We start from the raw sequence: 22,675 nt of genomic DNA, 5'->3' as shown, positions 1-22,675 counted from the left end.
CACGCGCAAAACAAATGTAAGAGTAAGAAAGGTTCAAAGTACGTAGAATGTTTCTTTCATTTTTAATGGAAAATTCATATCTTTAATAGTCATCTCTTTTTTGAAATCATGAAAGGCTTACAATTATTTTTCTTTGAAATAAAATATTTAGGTGGACCCTCGTGAGGGACTTTAATATATAATGTTACATTCAATGATGCATTTTGTAACAGAACATGATCGTTTCGCTACGATAAAGCTTGTATGCAGTCTTTGCACGCTGTAAGAACAGTTTTAATTAATGAAAATAATTTCCTTTGCATAGATCCTTCTCACGCGTACATCTGACAAAACCTGAACGAAACGAAGTAGTTTGCAAATACAAATACATATAAATTATCGTCAAATTTGTTTACGAACGCCAACGACTGCATCTAAAGAATGTACAAGGTTCTTAACGGAACTATTATTGGGAAAAGACACTAACAAGAATATTAATAAAATCCTATTGATGGTGCCAATAGTGTTAAATACTATTCTACATACACAAATAATATTTTATACAATAATGTACAGTTGGCGAGGATATAGATTAAATTTTCAAACCGAGAGTGGCGCATGCCCCTCGATTTGAAAATTTTAAATATAACAGAATCTTATCGAGGATTTCAGCTAGTTTTCAACCACCGTCTGAATTGACCGCGACCGGCTTTTAAACGTTTTTTCGGTGGTTGAACGTTCGATCTCGGTGAACTGGAACTTCTTAACCGTCTGTTGCTCGCGATTGTTACCGAAAGAATACTGTGGTCCATATCAACTTGTTCGTCGATCTTCATCATTCTAACGACTGGCTGAAACTCGATGCTCGAACGTCTCTGTTCGAGCTCCGAAGTTGCCATGATTGTCGGACTAACGCGTCCCGATAACGCGCACTCAACCTCCGAGTCCTGGGTTTCCGACGACACAGTGTCGACTCGTCGCTTTACACTCTTCAAATTCTGTTGCTTTTTACACGTAATACTTAAATAGGAATCTTCTTTACAGTTCTCATCCTCAAACACCGTGTTCGACGATATATTATTCTTTCTCCTACCTCTCCTCGAGTACATACGTCTCTTCGATACTACCCTAGTTCTTTTGTACACGTTATTGTGACGTTCGATCTCAGAGTCAGGATTGTCAGGATGACCTTTCTGCTGTTTCTTCCTGGGCAGCCCGTTAGAGGTATGATGTTTTCTGGAAACGATTACAGTTTCTGTGTCCTTTCGACAAAGAATCTCGTGATTCTCGAGCTCCGCCCTTGATTCACACGTCTCAGACGTTGGATTGTCGCGCTGGCGTTTCTTGAATCGTCGATCCGACATAGAATTAACATCCTTTCGAAAAACGTTTTCGTGATTCTCGTCGTTCCCTGGATCGTTCTCCGATACCTCCACGATCTCCGGCAAGTTTTTCCCGAACGTGTACTCTTTAGTTAATACGAAATTTCTCTCAGTCTCGTTACATATTTCAGACGTACGCGAAACGACGCACGTCTCACCATTCGTATGTAATAGGGAATCGTATATTACCTCGGTACTCCCGTTCTTCTTTTCTTCTACGTCGTGGCAAGCGTTAGGATTCGAGGAATACACTTCAAACAAACAACTATTGTCTTTTGGCTGATCGAAACTCGACTGCTCAGTGTTCTGCACGATACTGTTGGTAATGGATATTCTATCATTGGCTTCTTCCGATACTCTATCGATGCTGTTCGCGACCAACTCGTCGCCACACTTCTCACTCTGTTCGATATTCTTCTCCGACAAATTTTCCCTATCGTCCACGTCTCCAGGAGGTTTGCTCGGAAGTTTTTTCTTCATTTTAATTCCAGGCCATCCCGTTCGATTTTTTCTCTTTTTCCTTCGCTTCGAAGGTGACTCGATGTTGCCTTCGCCGCACTCCGAGCTTGCGCACGAGGAGTTCTCTAAACAGTTGACGATCTCGTGACAATTGTCCAACAATTCCAACAAGTTCGACGGTGGTCCTTTCGGTATGCCAGGCTCGTAAAGGTTCAATTCCATTTGCGTGGCGTCCGGTTCGAAGGAGTCGTTCAATTCCAAAGTGTCGTTCGCGTTGAGCATCTCGTCGATCGTCTTCACCATCGCCTTCAGTTCTTCATCCAGATTCTCGGATTTAGGATCGGGTTTTGAATCAGGCCTCGGCGTGTTCATCTGCGACCTACCAGAATGACACTCCTCTATCGTGTACAAGTTCGATGTTTGTTGCTGTTGTTCCCTTTTTCGTATTATCGTCGACATAATCGCCAACGTGGACGCGTGACACCTAGGGCTCTTCCTCGGGGATCGTCCTACGCAGCCTGAACTTCGTCCACGACCTTTCTTCCTACTTTCGCTCCTATTATGATTTTTTATTAGAATCTCGTGAAAATTATCGATTTCGTACGGTAAAAGAAACGGCTTCAGCGAATCTCCTTCGCTAAAGTAGTGCCAATACTCTGCTCCCGCATCCTGTCGTTGATAGGTCTGATACCATGGTTCAGATTTTGGTACGGTTTCGAAAGAGAACTGCATCTTTTCAACCTCTGCTGAAGGTTTGGACGGATAAACTTTCTCCATGTCGATTGGTACTACTTCTACAATTTCCTCCGCTTTCGTCGTTTCTTCGGTTACCGGAGGTTCCTTGATGCCAGTCAGAGGTGCCTGATACCTCAATCTACTCCCAGGCGTTTCGAACTTATAATAATCGACGTTGTCTTTGATGAGAGCTTCGGCCTGCGTCAGCCTCCTCTTCCTAGCTCGACCCAAACTCAAGGAATCCTGCGAATCCTCTTCGATAGCCTCCATTTTCACAGGCGAAGTGAAGTTTAAGGAGGAACTGGGGCACGCGGAATGGTCGGCATCGATACGGTCACTATCGGTGTCCCTTGGTAATACGCTACTTTGCTCTTCGTCGCTCGCTTCGCTCGAATCGTCGCGTTTAAGCTCGCCAAACATAAAGGACTCCGCTTCGTCGCTCAGTAGCGACAACTCGGATTTCCTTACGCGTTTAAATCGTACGACTACCGGTTTTTCGCTCGATGGCAGTTCCTTCTTCTCCTCGTCGTCCTCCCTTTTGACTATACATTGCGAGTTACTGTTTGGCATTACACTCGACCGTAATTTACTTCCTAACACCTCCACTTTGTAATACGCGCGATTGTCTTCGATCAAACGTTCCTCGACGGACAGTCTATTTCGTCCCCTAAAACTCCTACCACCTCTTCTGCCCGTTTTTAAGCACTTGTGTTTAACTAGTTTTACCTCGTTCCCATCCACATCGTTCGACACTTTGCCATCCCCCCGTTCGTCCTTTATGCTATGACCGTTACAGATGACGTCTTTCTTAATCTCATCGCGATCGTCGGAAACCTTCTTTGTACTCGATATAATGTTCTCCAACTGATATTTGCAATTCAATTCTTTCAGAGTTTCGCTCCTAGATGCCCTACAGGAATCGTTACCACTGTCATTATTCGTCATTAGAGCACTTTCGTTATAACTATTTTTTATGCTACCGTTTATCTGATCGTGATTCCTATGCTTCCCAGGATCTCGATCCTGTTTAACGTACTCCGCGTTCACATTGTTCTGTTCGTTACAACAAGTTATCGTCCTTTGTACATCCTGATTACCAGAATCGTTATTTTTATTACACACTTCACCACAATTTGTCTCGTCGTCGTATTTTCCAACTAACCCCGTCGAAAACGATTTGATCTTATACTCGTTCTGCTTGGATTCCGTTAAATCGTGTTCACGCACCAACTCGTCGCCCCCCTCGTCTTCTTCGATCCAGATTGTTCCTTTCGCTCGTTTCTTTATGGTAAAACCCTCGAATTTGTCATAAAACTTCTCCGTTTTCTCCACCTCGTGCCATGGGCTACCTTTCGACCTCAACAAGTGTCCGCTCTCGTGTTTCGCACGTGTGCGTAAGTTGTGTGGTGAACTTAGTTTTAAATTGAGATTCCTACGGGTACCGTTACACTGCACCATTTTTACATCGTCGACTCCAAAATCACCTAAACTTTTCGTATTTCTATCCACCTTTCCCTCTGGCAGTACTATGTCGCGAAGATTGCGATCTTCATTGGAAAACAAGTTACAGTCTTTTCTGTTAAAGAAATACAAGAAAACTTGATTAATTGATGTACAATGTTTAAATCTTTAAAAAAATGAGTATTCTTGCTTAAAAAAAATGAGTATCACTGCTCTCATTGAACATTTAAATCGAATATAATATTTAACAAAAACGTGGAGTATATCTATGTATATAGCGTACGTACTCTATATCTTTTGTTCTGTTTAGTTTAAGAAATGCCTCCACGTTGGCTCCCGCGTTGATCAGAGAATCCAAAGACAAGAAATTGTCATTGTTTCGGACGAAGCCGAGATGTTGATCGCTTTGTACATGTTTGGCCAGATCTCGATAACTGATACGACAAATTTCACAATAACCGGAAGCCAACTGTTCAGTTCTGCGACCACGAGTGGCAGTTGTTCGTGGTCTCCGAGTCATTTCTCTACCCTGTTTGAAATCAACAATAATACTGTATATTCTATTGATATATTAAAACAATAAAAAAATGGATTATTGACGTTACCTCCTCTTGTTTGACAGGCTGAATACCTTCCCTGTTTTCTTTGACCTCTGCTCGTAATTTTTCCACCTTTTCTCGTCTTTTCGTGTTGAAAGGACAGGAGCCTGGATCCCCGGAAAAATTTAAAGTTGGCCACACAGGCAATTCAACAAAGACGGGTCTAGTGGACCTACACAGGTGCATAATTATCAAATGAAATACTTTAACGTACGAATAAGTAAAGTTTACAATGAATAAAACCAATGGACAGTTACATGTATTAGTTATCCATTGTAAAATATGCTATTTCGTAATTCAAATTCCAATTTTTATTTAACAAGTAACAAATAAACGATTGTTTACCTATTACACGTTATTAGAAATGTTTACATGGATAAGAATGTTGCTTATCTCTGTTCACAAAAATTACGTACCTCTGGAAGGCCTCGAATTTTAGATAGGGTCCCTTGAGGTGCCTGACCTTTAAATCTTTAATTGAAGTTTGTTGACTCGAATGCTTCGACCGTTTTAAATGATCCGCGTCTTTAACGGATGCGTAAATTCTATCGAGCCAAGCCTGAAGTTTATCGATCGCCCAAATAGGAATTCCCCAATTTTGGGCGTTGTAAAGCGGATCCACGGAACACTGTTGTGGCTGTATCAGAGCACGCTCCAACATTGCATCCACCCGCGATTTCTATAACATTTTACATAGATGAATGTGGAAATTAAATTGCATACAGTATAATTAAGTCTTTTTTTAAATGCGATACTTACAGATCTTTGGGTAGTTTGACCCCTCAGAGCGATAGAGTTGGACAAGGGACAGTCAGGACTAAAATATGGAGTTGATGGAGTTGTCATGGGGGTTGGAGTTTCTAAACTCCTCAGCGAGGGGGGACCCCCACTGCCTCCACTGACAGAACCCCATTTATGTTTCCCAAAGTTTATGCTACCAGTCTTATCTACCCTGTCGCTCACTACTAGATTAACGCTTCGTACTAAAAATAGTTCTATCGCCTGAAAAAAGAGAAAAATAGTATGTTAATGGTTGCAATACATCAGAAATGACAAATTAAACCTTTGTGACCACATCTAGATTTCTGTCTTTTAATACACCTTGGGTTGTTTTATCACAAATACAATAAAATCCAGGGCATAAAATGTCATTCAACTTGAAATTATATTTTTTGAAACTTGCAAAGCACTTTTATGCCATCAAATCCTCTATAGAGTATGTTTTATACACAGCATAAATGTTTGAGTAGCTTGGAATGCATTTAAACCTTGTTTGAATGCTAGGACCAACAGATGTCAGAAATATCGGTTTTTGTTAACCCTATGCTATATAATTTTGGATCTAAAACATATTGCCATTGTTGAGACGAATGAAGGAACACTTGTATGCATTTGATATAGAAAACAAAGAACTTAGACGTATAACATCTGATTAAGAAAATATTTCAGGTAGGACAAAATTTGAGCTAAACTAAACTGCCACTAAACTTTGGTTATAATCTAATAATAAGAATATAAATAAGTAACACCAACTGGTATGTATCGGAAACAGTCCAGAGGACACGAAGGGGTTAATTTGACAGTACAAAACCACGTCTCTGGTCAATGAAACAAAAAATAGCAGCCAGACAAAGAACGGGAATAGGGCGAATTTTCGATGGTATTTAACTTACGCAAAAAAAGGTGACGCTGCATGGAAAGGGGCGCGCAAAATGTGACGACGCTTGGTGATAAGTGACCCGTTGACGGATGCACGGACACACGTTTACATCGCGGTATGCTGACGTCAAGCAATCTCGTGTTCCTCTCAAACGCAACTAAGCGCGCTATCAACCGAATTCGCCGAAGCGCGAGCCATGCATGTGTAGATGGGAAATCTTCATGTAGTCAACAATGGTTGCCGCATTGTTACAGTTGCCGCGTTCTAATAATACGACTTGCGGGGAACCAGGACAATAACGAAGCACACGTGGGGTAGATCGAACGAAAGGTACATAAATTCGTGGTGTTGCGATCGGTAACGCTAAGGTAAACGAACTGCCCGAACCAGATTCACGGTTGGTCAATGTGTAATAGGCGAGTTTACACTCGATCACTGTCAAATGGTCTTGAAACGCACCGAAACCACACAAAACAACTTCCTTAGAACGGCACTATGTTTATCGGTTCGCGAATTCGCGAATATCAAGAGTTACGTGTTTGAAAACTCGTCGAAACGTTTGCGTTAAAGATGTCTACGGGAAGGGAAGTTTCTGGAGTTGGTGTCTCGAGCGACGAAACGAAAGGAAGGAGGCAAAGGAAAAGAGTCGCTGGGACGCGCGACGAGATCGTTACTCGCGGGGGAGAACTGTCACGCACAAAATGGCCATTCGCCGTTAACAGCTTGGCAGACGAGCCTGGAGGCGGCGCTTCGCGTTCTTGCTCGCTCTCCGTCGGCGTACGTTGCACCAAAGTGAACGCGGTAGTTCACCCGAATATATGAAAAATAGTTTTTCCTGTATTTTCATGTCCATTTTTTTTTCTTACTCTAATCCGCACCACAACGCGACAACTGCTGGCTACGAATGTGATACGCTTCGTTGTGCTTCTGTGGCTACCCTAAAGATGGCGCGACGCGACCCGGTTTTTCAACGACTGTTTGTCAACAGAAATATTTTACGACAGTTTACGGATTTCGTAAAGTTCGACTCGAATAAAGGTGCTGATTTTCTCAATTAAACTTAATTAAATCGATTCACCGAAATATCGAGTCGCACAGAATTGATTTGTCGAAAATCGATTCGAAAAATGATTTTTTAGTTAATATCTGTATCTTCGGTGTAGTTTGAAAGCTTTTAAGGTGTGTATATTTACGGCATTATAAAAGAAAAAATTAACCAAAAATGATGTGATCGATCGTAGATTATTTGCAATTATTTAATGGTACTGAATTTCAAAATAAATCTCTAGTTAAATAATACTTGGGCGACTAAAGGTGTATAAAAAAAATTAAAAATACATCATTATTTGAGGTCTTAAAGAAAGGATTAGAAGTCCTCCCATTGGAAGGACTGTATCAAAAATGTTATCATGCGGGCCTCAGAATTCCGATTACGCCACTGCAAGGCTGCGATCGTCAACCATAATATTGCTTGTTCTTGAAAATAAGCATTCTGCTGGAACGAACGTTCCCTATAATTGGTAGATATTATCTGTTAACAATACTTTACGAAGAATAAATAATCTCACGTGTATTCCAATTGCGTTTTAACAATGACCAATGAAGTAAACCTAGATGCTTCGACAAAAATATATTCTGTTATTACAAACAAAAATAATACGCGTAAAATTTTAATAGAACGAAATAAAAACGAAATGATATGTTTCAAGGAAAACTAAACGATTAAAAACAGAAATGATGGCCCTCTAAGAAGGTATTATTAATATATAAATGTGTTCCTATCGATCGGTTTAATTTTAATTATTCGAAAGTGAAATTATATTCCAGACCGAATCGTTTTTTAGTCATTCACCAAAATTTATGAGTATTCACTCATACTATATACTATCTTCTTTAATCCGAGATTAATCTTTTTCTCTCTCTACGATATCGCAAGCTTTCGAGAAATTTGGAGAAATTACTGTAACAATCGGTCATGTGGATTCTAGAAGCTTACGGGGAAAGTCACCAAGCTCCGACTACCCCTTCTCCATCAAGCACACAATTCTATTCGAAAACATTTGGCGGCTGCGTAGAAGCATTTCTGTCGATTTAACCTTTCGAAATACCTAAACCTAACCTATGTGTGACAAGTCGCAAAGGTGGCTATAAAACGACGATACTCTGTCATATTTATTTCTTCTCGAAAAGAGATTTCTTTCTTTATTCGCTATCTTCGTGGAACTTCGTTATCTATCGGCACCTTTTTCAATATCTTTGATATTTACGAATGAATTTTGTTTCGTTACTTTTCGTTCGTTAGATTTGTGCACCTATTTCAAATGAAACATGTTTCTCAGCGAGTATAAGATCACGTGTCTATAACTTCGAATGTGTGTTATATGTCATGCGCGTTGCACGTCAAATTATTTCTAACAAGTTATAGAGAAAAATATGGCGGGAAGAAAGAGAGAGGCAAGAGATGTATTACGCGAGAATAAGTGAGAAAACAACACGTGGCCGAGAAGAAGAGAGAGGAGAGACGAAACGAGAGTTATCGCGAACGCACTAAAACTATGTATGTATAATGAATTAACGACAGAAAAACGAAGGGGAGGAAAGTGAAGGTTTTACGAATGAGATCACACGCAATTGAACACTTACCCCGCCCAAATCTTTGATTTTTGCTTCTATTTTGGTTGTAGTAGCATGGTTCTTTATATCCAAGTAAAAAGATTTCCCTTCCAACGGTTTCAAGTTCTTCTGTGTACGAACATCTGAAATAACACGAAAATTTGTTAGCTTTATGACCGTTTCCAAATATAACAGTTTTTAAATATCCACACAGCATGCAACTTCCAAGAAACGAATAGCGTATTAATATTTTACGATCTTGTTGCATGTAGATAATTTTACGGACGTGAAGAAAGACATTTTTGTTGGTTTTACGTAGCCAAGTGTTTCAATATTTTGATTACAATATGTTGAGTGCATCGAAAAAGAGAAATAGTTTGGTAAGGAATGGAATGAAACACATCGTTACGAAAAGGAAAGTTAAGTAAGTAGTTCTTTCAAGGGGTTAGGCGTTGTAACGTATCGTGTGATGAGATCATCATGCAAATGTCACAGGAGGCATATATACATTCACGTATTTGACCGGGAGAAAGACTTTTACGTAAATACGTGACTTGTTACGTATATTAAATAGAAATGATTTAGAGAATATCTAACGTCTCGAATAGAATTCGCGAACATCGATAGATATGAAATGCGCATATGTTAGACGTACGTGAGTGATTGGTTAATTTATTTTCTCTTGGTGGCTGCTTGTGCTCCTGATGCTGAATTTTGGACGGAGATACCATTCCTATGCTATGCACCGCACAGACAACAACGATATTTTCCTTTCACTGTATTTTAGTATTTTTAGAACACTTTCCATTCTCACGAACATACCACATACCATCGCAGATGTTTCTCTGCATAATCACTAATCGTGCACGTTTTCGTAGAAAACCGTTATCAATCGAAAACTATTACACCAAAACTTTCATTTTGGAACAAGCGATACCCGAAATTGTCCGGACCGACCTGAACGTATCGACGCAATGAACTGAGGCTACGTAGAACAGCCGTTTGAAATTATGTACGGAAGCCACATGTTAGCCAATGTAAAAAAATGTCCCTGGATTTGGTAGAAATCGTAGGGAAACGATGAAAAAATTGTATTTTTACAACTGTTCGATTAAATTTTGTTTTAAACATAGAATCGTTTTCGACCAAAATAAAGACTATCTACTATTTAACAATTAGATACTAAAACATAGTAATAAGTAGTAAAAAGTAAGATGGTAAAAATAGTAAAAAGTAGAAAAACAACTATCTAACAAATCCTATAAATTAAATGGAGCAATTACGAGAAAATAGTTGCAAGAAAATGAATTTCGAAATACAATTATTTAAAATTTGCCACGTTATCAAACAACAAGGTTATGAAAGAAGCTCATATTTTGTGATACATTAAAATCACGAAATATACTTTGTATGATTTGCATACAATGTTAGCACAGTATAGATGATGCGTAATATATATTATAGATGATATATTATAGTATAGATGATAAACTTGTGACCTAATAATTATTTAAAATTTAAATATAGGGAAATTCTTTTCAGTTATTCATTGGCCACTCGGCTATCTTCAAGTGAAATGAAAAATACTGTAGTTGGGACCAATTTTACTTGATGTCTTCTTCGAAATTTTAATTATACTCATTATTAATAAATATATTAGGAGGTGACACCTTTATTTGTCCAATGAAAGATAACTGAAGGTTATTCCAAAATGTCATTTCAGTCCTACTTTTGAAAATACGTTTTTATACTTAGTTCTCGATTTTTATACAAAAAGCAATACTACTTTGTATCGTTTCAAACTTACTAATTGAACTTATTGGCCAATTTTCTCCAGAAGATCCTGCCTTCGATGTTTTGAGAAATTTGTCCAAATCAATCGTGCTATATTGATAAATTATCGATTCAATGGATAGTATCTAACTGATAAGTATCAATTTATAATATAATTATCAATGCGTTCAATTACCAAATATTCGGGGTAGAACAGTGATTACGTATCAAAAATATTACTTGTTCTATAGAAACAAATTTTTAATAGGTATTTTGGGAGTTTTTAGAATTTACTAAGCCTCGATCTTTGGGAGACCCTGCCGTGTTTCGATGCATTTCCTGTTACAAGATAGTTTAAAACATAGTTGAGAAACACTGGAAATCATGGTGACGGTAGGAGGAGAGCACATCGAAACACACTTGTCTGTCAGTCGTCGTGAAAGCGATTGTCGGATGGGTGGATCGTTGTAATGAGTTGTTTAAACGCTAACAATGTCTAATTTTTTACGAGCTCTGGTTTTCGGAGTGCTTTTTAGCTTCGCGAACACCACCATGCCTCATCCCTGGTACGAGACTTTACCAGCGGTGGCTTTAGATTACAAAGTTCACATCGACGCCGGAAAAGAAGATTGTTACTTTCAATATGTTAATTCTGGCGCTACTTTCTACGTAAATTTCCAGGTACCTGACCGTTTTTACAATAGTTACTTTGTCGAATACTATTTCCTGTTAATTTATTCCAAACTACGAATTTGTACTTTGAGTTGCAAGCGTTTTCTTCGGTAGTAAACATATTTTGAATCATTATTACTTTCGAAACTGATGGTAGCATATGTGTACATAATATTGTGCTTTTGAACCATGTGTGTTGTGTATACACGGTATACTTAAGGAATTATTGTTATGATTTCTTCTAATGTTTCATATTGTTTACAATTTGCTTAATACTTCTTTGAACAAAATTATCAATTAGTAAGATCCGAATTCAAAATCTTGACTTGAAAAAGTTAATACACATTTTTTACCAAATGATTTTATATTCGGTTTCCTGAAATGTTTGATGCTTAGTAATTAATGCTTTTTTTAATAAAAAGAAAAGATGTATTTAGCATGATTATAAATTCAGGTGGTACGTGGTGGTGATGGAAAGGCAGGATTTGCAGTGAGAAATCCAGAAGGTGTAATAGTTCATCCGTATCAATGGCTTCCTAATTCAGATTATCAGGATACAGTGAAGAATGCTGGCTACTACAGTATTTGTATAGATAACCAGTTCTCTAGATTTGCTTCAAAATTAGTTAATTTATATATCACTGTCATCAGGTAAAATTAAATTCAAAGAAATTTAGTAACAAAAACAATTTGCAAAGTTAAATAATCATTGCTGTCTACTTTTTATAGATATGATGAATGGAATAAATATACGAAGGAGATAGAGGAACTGAATCTTTCGGTTGAAAACTTTACGGTACGTACTCCTTCTACTTTCACTTCACACATAAAATATTAAGTATTTTCTGTTATCATTTTAGAGCGCGATAACGCACGTGGAACGGAACATTAACGAAATGCTCCAGAGTCAACATTTGAGTCGCAGTAGAGAAGCACGCGACTTAAATTTGTTATTGGATAACAATTTTTATGTTCAATCGTGGTCCATTATGCAAATAGTTATCATAATGATAACAACGACTCTACAGGTACATTTTGTGAGAAAATTGTTTGAGGTGAAACCGTCGAAATATTCAAAAGTGGGCATATGAACAAAGTTTAATTACGGCGTATTAAAGATGACACGTTCGGTAAAGGTATTCGCTACGTTTATTGTGATAATGTCAAACTTACGGGACTTCCAACCTGAAAACGTAGAATTCCTTACTTTCAGAATGTTATGTATTTTCCTTAGCTAAAAGTTTACCGTATTCTTGATAATAACATAATACTTCATCTTCACAAAAAACTAAAAGCATTAGCATAAGACTGTACTGGGTTTCATATTTATATGCATGAAACATTCCTCTTATCATTTAGAAACATTATTGTCATTCATTTTTTTAACTGTCAGCATACTAATACAGACATGCGAATTATATTTATGGATCGATGAATTGATTAGAAAAGTTTATATTGTACTTATACTTGTACTTATACTATAATAAATAATAGCATACTTTTGTTACGGATGTTTATGAATGTATCCAATCCAAGCGACAACGATACTACGCTACCGTAAAGGCCTGTAATTAAGAACAAAAGTAGTTAGGGAATTCTTCAACAAAAGTATCGCTAAAAGTTTTATTCAAAATTATATTATTTAAATTGGTGAGTCATAATTTAATCGCTTAATAAATGGCAGATTGTTTTGCTTTTCGTTGCAACGCACTCCCGCTTAACGCGAGGAGCCGGTGCCTTTGTTTAAGATTTCTTGCACGAACATGCTCCGAGGCGACTTCTTTCGTGTAATTTCCAGGGAACCAGCCTTGTTCACCGTCCAGCAATTTTTCACCATGGAACCAACCGTCCGACATTTTGCGAAGAACGTTTATGACATCTCCTTAAAAATCACCACTAGTGTTAGTAAGATACTAGGTCTTAAATATAGAATATAAACATTTACCTGGATGCAAAGTTAATTCGTCTGGTTGCGTCGGAGAATAACAGTACAGAGCCACTACTTGAGGGCAGTCCCACACCTCGTAAAGAGTCTCGCCAACTAAACCTTCTTTCGAAGGTGAAACAGCTTCCAGCCACCTCTGTCTTTCAGTGTTGCTTTCGCAGGTTAAAATATATTCAATCTGGCGACCACAATAATTTTCTAATAGAGTCAATAGCATTGCGTTACGTCCAGCGAACGGCGAATCTTCGGGAACTGATTCTAAAGCGATCAGGCTCCTTTTACAAGCATCTATCACGGTATACGTTTCGTTGTGAGTACTACAATACAAAACAGAAGAAATACACGCTACAGTACACAGTACGTTAAATTACAATGCAGTAATTTCCGCTTCCGAGGATCCCAATTCCATTACTCAAAAGCGGTATTATTGCAGAGAGAAACAAAATGACATTGACTTCGAGTATTCATACTTAGACTTATATTTTGCGACTAGAAGGTAATCCGTCAATAGTAAAAGATACAGTGGTGTTTTGTTGAACTTCCTCCCGAACGTGAGCTTGTACTCTGTGTCAGCCTTTGTTAATAACTGTACAACCGGTCCACTTTTTACTAGATGTTTCCCCTTTAATGGGATAGGTGTAACTTTTACAGAATACTCCAATTTCCTGCAGAATATTAATGCATCCTTAAAACGAGTATGTCGAATATTGTGCAACATGTTTCCGGAGATAGGTCTTTACTGTTACCTGGCTAAACACTCCATTTCCACCTCCTGTGCAGCAGCACGTGCACCTTCGTTACATTCCGCGACGACGTTACTTAAACTCGACAGCACCGTCTCCCAATGGCGTCTGTCTGCGTGTTCGATAGGTAATCTTGAAACGACTGCATCGGCCAGTAATGGAAGCCTACACAAAATGTATAAATTATACTCTTCTTTATCCATTTTTATCTGATTTTCAGATTAACTTTAGAACGATTAAAGGGTTGGAAAAGCCTTACCTCGTTATTCGCTGCATCGGCAACATTAGAAAAGAATGCAAAGACAAACTTTGGCAAGCCGGTCGTGATTCTATTTGCGTAACCATTTCTAAAAATTTCACTCCCTTTCGCGATCTAGAATAAGTTAAGCGCGTTTTAATCGACGATATAGAAATAAATAATCATCTAATTGTTAATAAACAATTCATCTTTATCGAATCAGTAGAATTATGTTTGTGTTACACGTGTCCGTACTTGAATCTAGGATAAGCGTAGACAAACGTTTAGTTCGGACCCGAAACAATCTGAAATCCTAAGTTCTAGATTTCAGGGACTGACTCACCTACCTTAAATCTTTGAGAGTTGTGTCTATGCTGACTTGATTCGAGCAATACGGCACGTAAATATCCAAGAATTTATCAGCATAGTTGAGCAACAAGTCAGGCAGACCGTGCAACATCGGATCCTGCCTCCACAAAGTCTCGAGTTCGGTCAGAAATTGTTCCGATGCCTGTAGCACCCCAGGAATTCCACCGAATAGCTTCTCTTTCTCAACGGAAGTCAACGTTTCGTTCGTCGAAAACTCGCCTAGAAACTCGTTCTCCAGAACGCGAAGAGAATTCAAATACGAGGCTTCCGAGGTCAAAATTTCAAATTTTGCTTCCTGTATCTTCCTCTCCTCTGGGCTCAAACGTTCTAGTGAAGCGAAACGATTAGGTTTAATGAATTTCTAACGGATCATTTGGTGCTGTCATAACGGCTACTTACGTAAAAGACCACTGCTCATGACCTGCGGAGTCTGGCACCACAACGTTCTGTGCCCAAATTTGGCAAAATCCGTTGTCGACCGCGACGGCATCGTGTCCTCGACCTGTAAACAAAACATCAACTTTGTCGTCAATGAATGTATTGTAACATGTGGGATCTCATTTAGAGTTAGAGTAAAACTTGGTGAAGTGGATCTATCGATGTACACTCCGGAACAAAAGATAGCACACTTTAAAATTAACATAACTTTTATTTATTTAACACTACAACCAAGGTTTTGTTTTTATACATTTTTGTAAAATACTTCTATAAACATACACAAATAAAATTGGATTGAATTTCGCCAGTCTATACAATTTTATTTATTAAAAAAAAAAAAAAAAAAAAAAAAAAAATTAAGGAAATATAGCGGGACAAAATGGTAGCACATTTAACTTAAAATTGTGTATAACAATAAATCAACGAATGATATTTAATGCTTAATATCTTGTGGCTCCTCCTTTACATTTAATAACAGTCATCATTCTCTTTGGCAAAGATTTACAGAGTTTTTTAAATAGTTTTTTTGCTTTAATTGCTCCCACTCATCTTGAATACATTTTTTTAATTCGGCAATATTTCCAAATTGTCTGCCATTTCCATATACAGCTAGGGCAAGATTTCCCTAACAATTTTCAATAATGTTAAGGTCGGGTGACCTTGTTAGCCAATCCAAAACGCGAATTTTTTCTCGAGAAAATTATTCTTTTACTACTTTTGCAGTGTGTACTGCGGCATTATCCTGCTGAGAAATAAACTTCTCTCCAGCAATTCTAGTGGCGTGTTTATTTGTTCCTTAATTATTTCCAAGTACATTTGCTATTCATTTTTCCAGTTATAAATTTGATTTCCATTTTACCTTAGTACCTGATATCGCACCAAATCATCACTTCTCACTTCCCGACAACTCGAAAGCTGTTCCTCTTTCGCATATCGTGAAAATAGTAATGCAGACCATCAGGTCTATCTAAGTTGAACCTCTTTTTATCCGTAAATATTATTCTTCGCCATTTCTTCCGCATATGAATATTCTTTTCCGCAAAGTGTAATCGATTCATCTTAAGTCGCACAGTTAACCAACCCTTTTTCTTCAATTTACTTCGTGTTATGTATTTGCAGTTTTGTAAAACACGTCTCACATTCTTTATATTAGCGTCTACACCAACACTTTGAGCTATTTTCGTTGCAGTCATCTTAAAATTTGATGCTGCTCTTAGTATTGCACGTCGTTCCCGGGCATATTTAGACTTCGCGGACGTCCAGAACTCTTCTTTTTACCATAATTTTCCAGATTTTTCAAGAAGTTCATTATTACTTTTCGTCTTCTATTCATAATTTTTGCTATTTTTGTCACTGAATATCGTTCTTCTTTCAATTTTATTATAGTGTCAATTCCGTACGTATTCAATCTCTTTCGGCGACCCATTTTTCCATAATATTTCGCCTTTTTTGAACAAATGTACAACACGAAATAATATCACGGACTTTATTAACTGTGTTCCGGGGTTGATGTTCGCAATTTGCGAGCTTCGGTGTAACTGGAAAACGTCGATTTACTACATGTGCTATCATTTTGTCCCGATTGCGAACAATAATATTTACATTTTTTGTGTTAGAATTCTGTCGAAGTATATGTTGTGGACGGTTATCTCGTAAATTGTATACACAACATCCGCTGAGTTATCATAAACGTAAGTGAGTAAACTGAGTAAAAGAAACTATGTATCTTAATCAGGTTTTAACTGAAAACATGGGAAAATATATAGGTGTGCTATCTTTTTGTCCCGGAGTGTAGATCGTAGATTGCTCTAGTATTAACATTTTATCTACCGGGCTATTTAGAAACAATGTTTAATTCAAAACAGAATCTTCTACAGTAGCATATACCAATCTAGGCTGGCAATAATTCCTTCATACTATTACTAAGTAAGTGCTACTAAGAAAGCCAAGTCTGTTTCCAAAAACTGAACACTGAATCTGGACAACCATCAACACAGTAAATAAATTCGAAAAGCTAAATACTGGAATTAAAAAGTCTATAAATAGGCTCCCGGTAAATAAAGTGTTAAGACCTGTATTGAGATACATTTTTGAGAATTACTCTCAGATAATTCTACCTCGTCATCTCCTTACCTCCCCGTAGCTATCCGAATTGGAGTCAGACGCCACCCTGGCAGCCGCCGCCGCATAAAACTGATACAGAGGTTCTTGATCGGCTAGCACGCTGTAGTGATCTAGAATCACGCAATGTCACAAGTCATTCAGAAAGTAAGTATGAAACGCTAGAGATGGATTTCACGAAGCTTACCCAATTTTCTGTTGCTATATATTGGATCCTTGTTTGAGCGATGATCGTTGGCCCTGGTCGATTCGTTACTGCTGTTCGCTGTGTAACCGTTCAAATAGAACGTCGAGAAGCCAGAAACGCTTTTCTTAAAGTGCCTGGTGAAGCCAAAGTACCTTCCACCATCGATGGTTGGGTGATCGTTGCAGGGTTCCTTGATGTCCTCGCAGGAATGGTCGTCGTCGACGGACGTTCTTCTCCGCATGCGACTGAGACTTCCCTTGGTGATGCTCCACGTCCTTCGAAGCATTTTCATCCTCCTACCCAACGTTTGAGTTAGACTAGCTTCGCGTGGTGGAGGAGGATTGGGTTTCGTGGGCGCCTCCATGAGGCAAACGTTGGCCGTTTCGATAGGAACCTTGCCGTCACCGATGCTCGTGGATCTTTGAACCCTGACGTCGATCGTCTCCGATTCCGTATCGGACTCCACGTCGGAATCGAACTCATCCGATTCGAAGGAATGCAGACTCTCGTAGGTGGTGCCGTCGGATGCGTTGTCTGCAAAACGTTAACGTGACAATTGACAAAATAAAGTTTACTTCAGACATAGCGATGGGGCGCTTAACCTCCTCAAGGATTCTGGTACATATGTTGCACGTTTCGTTTCTTTCTAATTAAACAGTTATTACAACTAGTCTATCGGGAGAACTATTCACTTCAGAGTCTCTGCTTTTTTACCCCCTTGACACATTAAACGCCACGTCGTCCACGTACGGGTGACGGAGCTTTTTACTAAAGAACTTCAATAAATAATTTAAAGGACTAACTATCGATGAAAGCAGGTCTGGATAGTACTCGTTAATTTTGATGAGAATTAAAAAATAATTAATACAACAAATATTAGATTCTATAGTTTCTAATTGTCACGAGACGAAATTTTAGTTCTGTGAAGACTTCCATGCGAACGAGTGTGGCGGTCAACGTGTTAATATTTAACGAATATGTAAAATATAACCAGTCTCAATGGCTGTACAGATTTATCAAATAAAAATTAAATAAATATTGTTTCACTTAAAAGAAATTCGTCCCTGAAAAGTTAAGAGCAGTATACATATAGCGCTATATACAATATAGCGTATCCTGCCTCAAAGGCGTGCATTTCTCTATCTATGTACCCTAGAAAAGGATTTTACAAATTAGTACATATTAATCCAGGCTAACACGAAATTCTACATATTACATACGTGGTATAAGATTTATCTGTAAATTGAGCATCGTAAGTATGTGATCAACGACGCAATTAATTAATCTCTGAATAAAGAAGTCTATGAATACATAAAGCGTTCAAATGGCCTGGGGCGGTATCTCCTATTGGATATTTCAGTGATGTCTCCTAACGACGATAAGCGAAGTTTCTTATTATCTCGCAAGGACCTTCGTAAATATAGCACGACGTCTCCTGCGTGTCCACATCCTCGTTTAGGTCGATGACCCGCAACTGAACGAGACCCTGCGTCCTTTGCGAGTGTTCCTGCGCAGTCTGTACGTTGGATTGTTCTCTGGTCCATTCCTCGATTTTCCCGTTGCCACCAACGAGCAATACCGATCCGCTACCAAGGCTCACAGCCACTTGAAATCATTGTTCACGGTCAAAAAGCGTTACGATGTCATCCGTTTACTATTTACCTGCGCGTGGGTGTGCACGCAGACAGTGTTGCACGTGCATGTACGTGTTAAGGATCAAGGACGGGTATATTCAAAACGATACGGGATATTTCAACCCTTCGCACTCGAGAGGTGACTCTCAGTCACCATTAGGTTTCACGCAGCGAATCTATCAGCAATAATGTTTCGTTGGGTTTAATTTTTAGGTAAATGTGACGTTATTTTGAAATCTAGATAGCTTAGTAATTCATGGCAATAGAATGCTTAAGAAACATCTCGAGTTGATATCAGAAAAAAAGGCCTCGTGTGCAAAGGGTTGAGTCAATTTTTGCAATTTTGCAATTTTTATCACCAGAATGGTTATTTGCTGTGGCTGAGTCTGATTAAATGGGAAAGAAAGAAAAGAGAAAGCACGCACTTTTAATACATTTTAACCCTTCGCACTCGAGAGGTGACTCTCAGTCACCATTAGGTTTCGCGCAGCAAATCTATCAGCAATAATGTTTCATTAGGTTTAATTTTTAGGTAAATGTGACGTTATTCTGAAATCTAGATAGCTTAGTAATTCATGGCAATAGAATGCTTAAGAAACATCTCGAGTTGATACCAGAAAAAAAGGCCTCGAGTGCAAACGGTTAATATTTTCACGCCATTATCTCGAATTTAGCCATTGAAAAAAAAAAAATAAACTCGATGTTATTTTGTATGGTATAATTATGATATTCTGCTATATTATGATATTCTGCTATATTATGATTATCTCGATATTTCCTTCATTCGTTTATTGCTCGCACATTGCAAGTTACTTATTCAAATTTCCTTTAACCCTTCATGGTTCAAGTTTTCCAACGCGTTGATAGACTACCGGACCATTGATAAAAGACCGACATTTTAGTCCAATAATTTTAAAAAGAAGTCAAAGTGCATGAGTCGAATTGACCAGTTCGGCAGTTCTGGTATCAATCAAAATTGCCTCTACTTATTTTAAATACTAATAATTTAATCCATACGCTTGTGTCCTGGATTAAAATTGCAAGTGAACGAACACAAAAATTTACTGAGGTTCTTTTGATAGGATCCATATTCATCAAGAGAAATATATAATTTCCAACGTGGCGCATAAAATTCGAAAAAAAAAAAAAAAAATACAGTTTATAAATCAACTTACATCGAATTTAGTGAAAAAGCTTTTGAACGAAACAGAAGATCCATTCTTCATTGTAGATATCGTCTACGTGTCTGAGAGTACTTGGTCCATAACGCCAAACTTTGCATGTGTCTAAAAAGAGTACTTGGACCACCAAGGGTTAAAATATTAGAAAAGTACTGAAGATAGAATTGAAATACATTTTGTCGATCCCTGGAATGGAGACAGCTATGTATGCATACGTTGTGCTCAGAGGTGGGTAATATTTGTAGAGAAAATATTTTAAATACTATTTTAAAGAACAGATTCTTCAGAATTCAAATAAAATAGCATTTCAAATGGGACATAAAATTTCAGCAAATAACGTATTTTATTTTGATAAGGTAACACTTAAAATAAAATCATTTATTTTGGTAATCTATAGTTAAAGCATGAAAATAAATATTTTATTTTGATAATCTAACACATCAAATAAAATATGTTTCATTTAAATAACATAAAGCATAAAATTGAATACTTTCCGTAGCTCTTAACCCGAAAGTAAACTGCGTAAATTTGATACACAGATGGAGAAACTATTTCTTGCGATTGAGGAATATCTCTTTTCATCACTCATTTTTCATGAGGATTCTTATTGAAAATTCTTAATAGAAGTATTCATTGAAGAACTACATTGAATGTATATTTATAATGCAGAGGAAAAGTACTTCGTTCGTTTTAAATTACCGAAATAAATATACTTTACACTATAATCTAGTAAAATAAAAATATCTTATCCGCTGATGATAAATTAAATAAATAAAATATCCCGTACTATGGCACAAATATTTTCAGTGTTTTGCAAATGAAATATTAGTTGAAATATTGTCTTAAACATTTTTTATAACAAATAAAATATTTTATTTTTAAAAATACATGCATGATCCGAAATAAAATATTTTATTTTTCAAAATACATGCACGATCCGAAATAAAATATTTATTTACTGTTTATTATTTAAAATACGTATTTTACCCAGCTCTGCTCGACCTGTGCACGACATTTGTTGAAGAGTCGAAGGCTAACCAGAGGATTGGTAGAAGGAGAAAGAGAATGAGAAGGGGGGGGGGGGGTGCGGCGAAGAGAAAGAGGCGGGTGGAAACAGCTATGGCGCATCGAGCGAACGAAGAAAGCGAAATCGTCTCGCTTGTAAATCGCATCAATTACATTTTCTCTGTTCCGAAACAATTTCGAGACACAGAACGCGTTTCCGTGTTAGGTTTGTTTCTCACGTAATCGTACGAATTAGTGTACAAAGAGTTACGAGAGCGCCACGACACTGATTTCGTTTACAATAATCGAGTATCGTTGGGATTCCTTGCACAGGAAATATTCCTAATGTTCGTTCTTCATTCGCTGCTTACATCGATCAGAAGTGGACAGAATTTCATGATGGAACAAATTTACGAATAAAAAATTTGATATATAGGAATTCACGATCGACAGACATCGAATACGCTGACGCGAATACGAATATACATAATTCAGATTAAGATCGTGATTCTCATTAAATGAATAACGTGCGAACATTTTTTCCAAGGCAACAGTTAATAATATTGTCGAGCAAAGCGAATAAATATTTTACGTTTCGTCATTAATCATCAGTAATTGCTCACTATAATCTATTTTACGAGTTTGATGACAAATCCGATCATCAAAAACATTCATTTACCTCGGCGAGACTAGATAAGTCTCTGTCAAACGAACCGATTAGCAAGAACACGATGTTTATTCGTTGAATCTTTTATTTAAAGAAAAATTCTGTCCATATCTGATTCGATCTGGTGAAGCTCGTGCACGTGCAGTGATCGATGCCGTCGTAAAAAGGAGACCGTGCAGCTTACCTTGTGTATTCGGTCGTCGGAAAGTTTTCAAGGTCTGTCTCATTTCCACATTTCGACTCGTCGACTAGTGAGTCTCGTGCAAAGACACTGTTTATCGAATAACAACTGTATAGAGTGCAAGAGGCGGAAAAAGTTGACGGAACAGCTATCGCGTTGGATGGGAAAAAAGGAGACGAGAGTGACAGATCACGAGAAACACTAATCCTTTTCGTTTTCGTTCTCGTATATCCGTGTGCTCGTACGACGCGACCAACGGCTCGGCCGTGACTGACACCGAGGCAGCGCAATACGCGCTTTCACCTCGCGGCAATATCTGTTCGGGTCCGGTTTCCAACCCGAACTCGTCGATAAAGTATGTATTTTTCACGCGTATCGAATAATCGAGGACTACCTATACCGTCTTATTCGGCAATCATCCAGAAATCTTGACCAAATCTAGTTTCACATTTGCGCTTCACTTTCCTTTACGTTGGAATCGACGGAATTTGATCAGAGCTGGGTAAAATACGTATTTTAAACAATAAACAGTAAATAAATATTTTATTTCGGATCATGCATGTATTTTTAAAAATAATATATTTTGTTTGTTATAAAAAATGTTTAAGATAATATTTCAACTAATATTTCATT

At 37.8% G+C, this 22,675-nt stretch overlaps 3 protein-coding genes across 4 annotated transcripts in view; 1 reads left to right on the top strand and 2 right to left on the bottom strand.

Moving 5' to 3' along the window:
- Positions 1 to 50: 50 nt before the first annotated feature.
- On the bottom strand, positions 51 to 9,685 carry LOC128886609 (uncharacterized). 2 transcript variants are annotated; one of them, XM_054141648.1, is made up of 7 exons: positions 9,544 to 9,685; positions 8,919 to 9,031; positions 5,375 to 5,617; positions 5,032 to 5,294; positions 4,622 to 4,787; positions 4,304 to 4,545; positions 51 to 4,131 (listed from the first exon to the last, which is right to left on the bottom strand). In XM_054141648.1, the coding sequence occupies exons 1-7, from the start codon at positions 9,617 to 9,619 to the stop codon at positions 648 to 650; spliced, it is 4,587 nt and encodes a 1,528-aa protein (XP_053997623.1). In that variant the 5' UTR covers positions 9,620 to 9,685; the 3' UTR covers positions 51 to 647. The 2 variants fall into 2 exon arrangements, with proteins under 2 accessions (XP_053997623.1, XP_053997625.1); XM_054141650.1 differs by lacking the exons at positions 8,919 to 9,031; positions 9,544 to 9,685 and adding an exon at positions 6,289 to 6,932.
- Positions 9,686 to 10,868: 1,183 nt separating this feature from the next.
- Positions 10,869 to 12,840, top strand: LOC128886627 (transmembrane emp24 domain-containing protein 1-like). Its single transcript, XM_054141687.1, has 4 exons — positions 10,869 to 11,342; positions 11,788 to 11,984; positions 12,063 to 12,129; positions 12,194 to 12,840. The coding sequence occupies exons 1-4, from the start codon at positions 11,154 to 11,156 to the stop codon at positions 12,422 to 12,424; spliced, it is 684 nt and encodes a 227-aa protein (XP_053997662.1). The 5' UTR covers positions 10,869 to 11,153; the 3' UTR covers positions 12,425 to 12,840.
- Positions 12,465 to 22,675, bottom strand: part of LOC128886632 (uncharacterized) — a 28,486-nt gene continuing 18,275 nt past the window's right edge. The window contains exons 7-15 of the mRNA XM_054141693.1: positions 17,375 to 17,908; positions 17,200 to 17,300; positions 15,028 to 15,130; positions 14,607 to 14,955; positions 14,281 to 14,394; positions 14,025 to 14,186; positions 13,749 to 13,943; positions 13,279 to 13,595; positions 12,465 to 13,215 (exon numbers count right to left, since the gene is read on the bottom strand). Coding sequence (XP_053997668.1) covers positions 13,004 to 13,215; positions 13,279 to 13,595; positions 13,749 to 13,943; positions 14,025 to 14,186; positions 14,281 to 14,394; positions 14,607 to 14,955; positions 15,028 to 15,130; positions 17,200 to 17,300; positions 17,375 to 17,908 — 2,087 coding nt within the window. The 3' untranslated portion in view covers positions 12,465 to 13,003. The remainder of the gene's footprint in view (positions 13,216 to 13,278; positions 13,596 to 13,748; positions 13,944 to 14,024; positions 14,187 to 14,280; positions 14,395 to 14,606; positions 14,956 to 15,027; positions 15,131 to 17,199; positions 17,301 to 17,374; positions 17,909 to 22,675) is intronic.

Source organism: Hylaeus anthracinus, unplaced genomic scaffold (genome assembly GCF_026225885.1).
Source record: "Hylaeus anthracinus isolate JK02 unplaced genomic scaffold, UHH_iyHylAnth1.0_haploid 11985, whole genome shotgun sequence".
Classification (NCBI taxonomy): Eukaryota; Metazoa; Arthropoda; class Insecta; order Hymenoptera; family Colletidae; genus Hylaeus; species Hylaeus anthracinus.
Note: the sequence above shows the minus strand (reverse complement) of the source record. Positions and strands in the feature narration are given on the sequence as shown.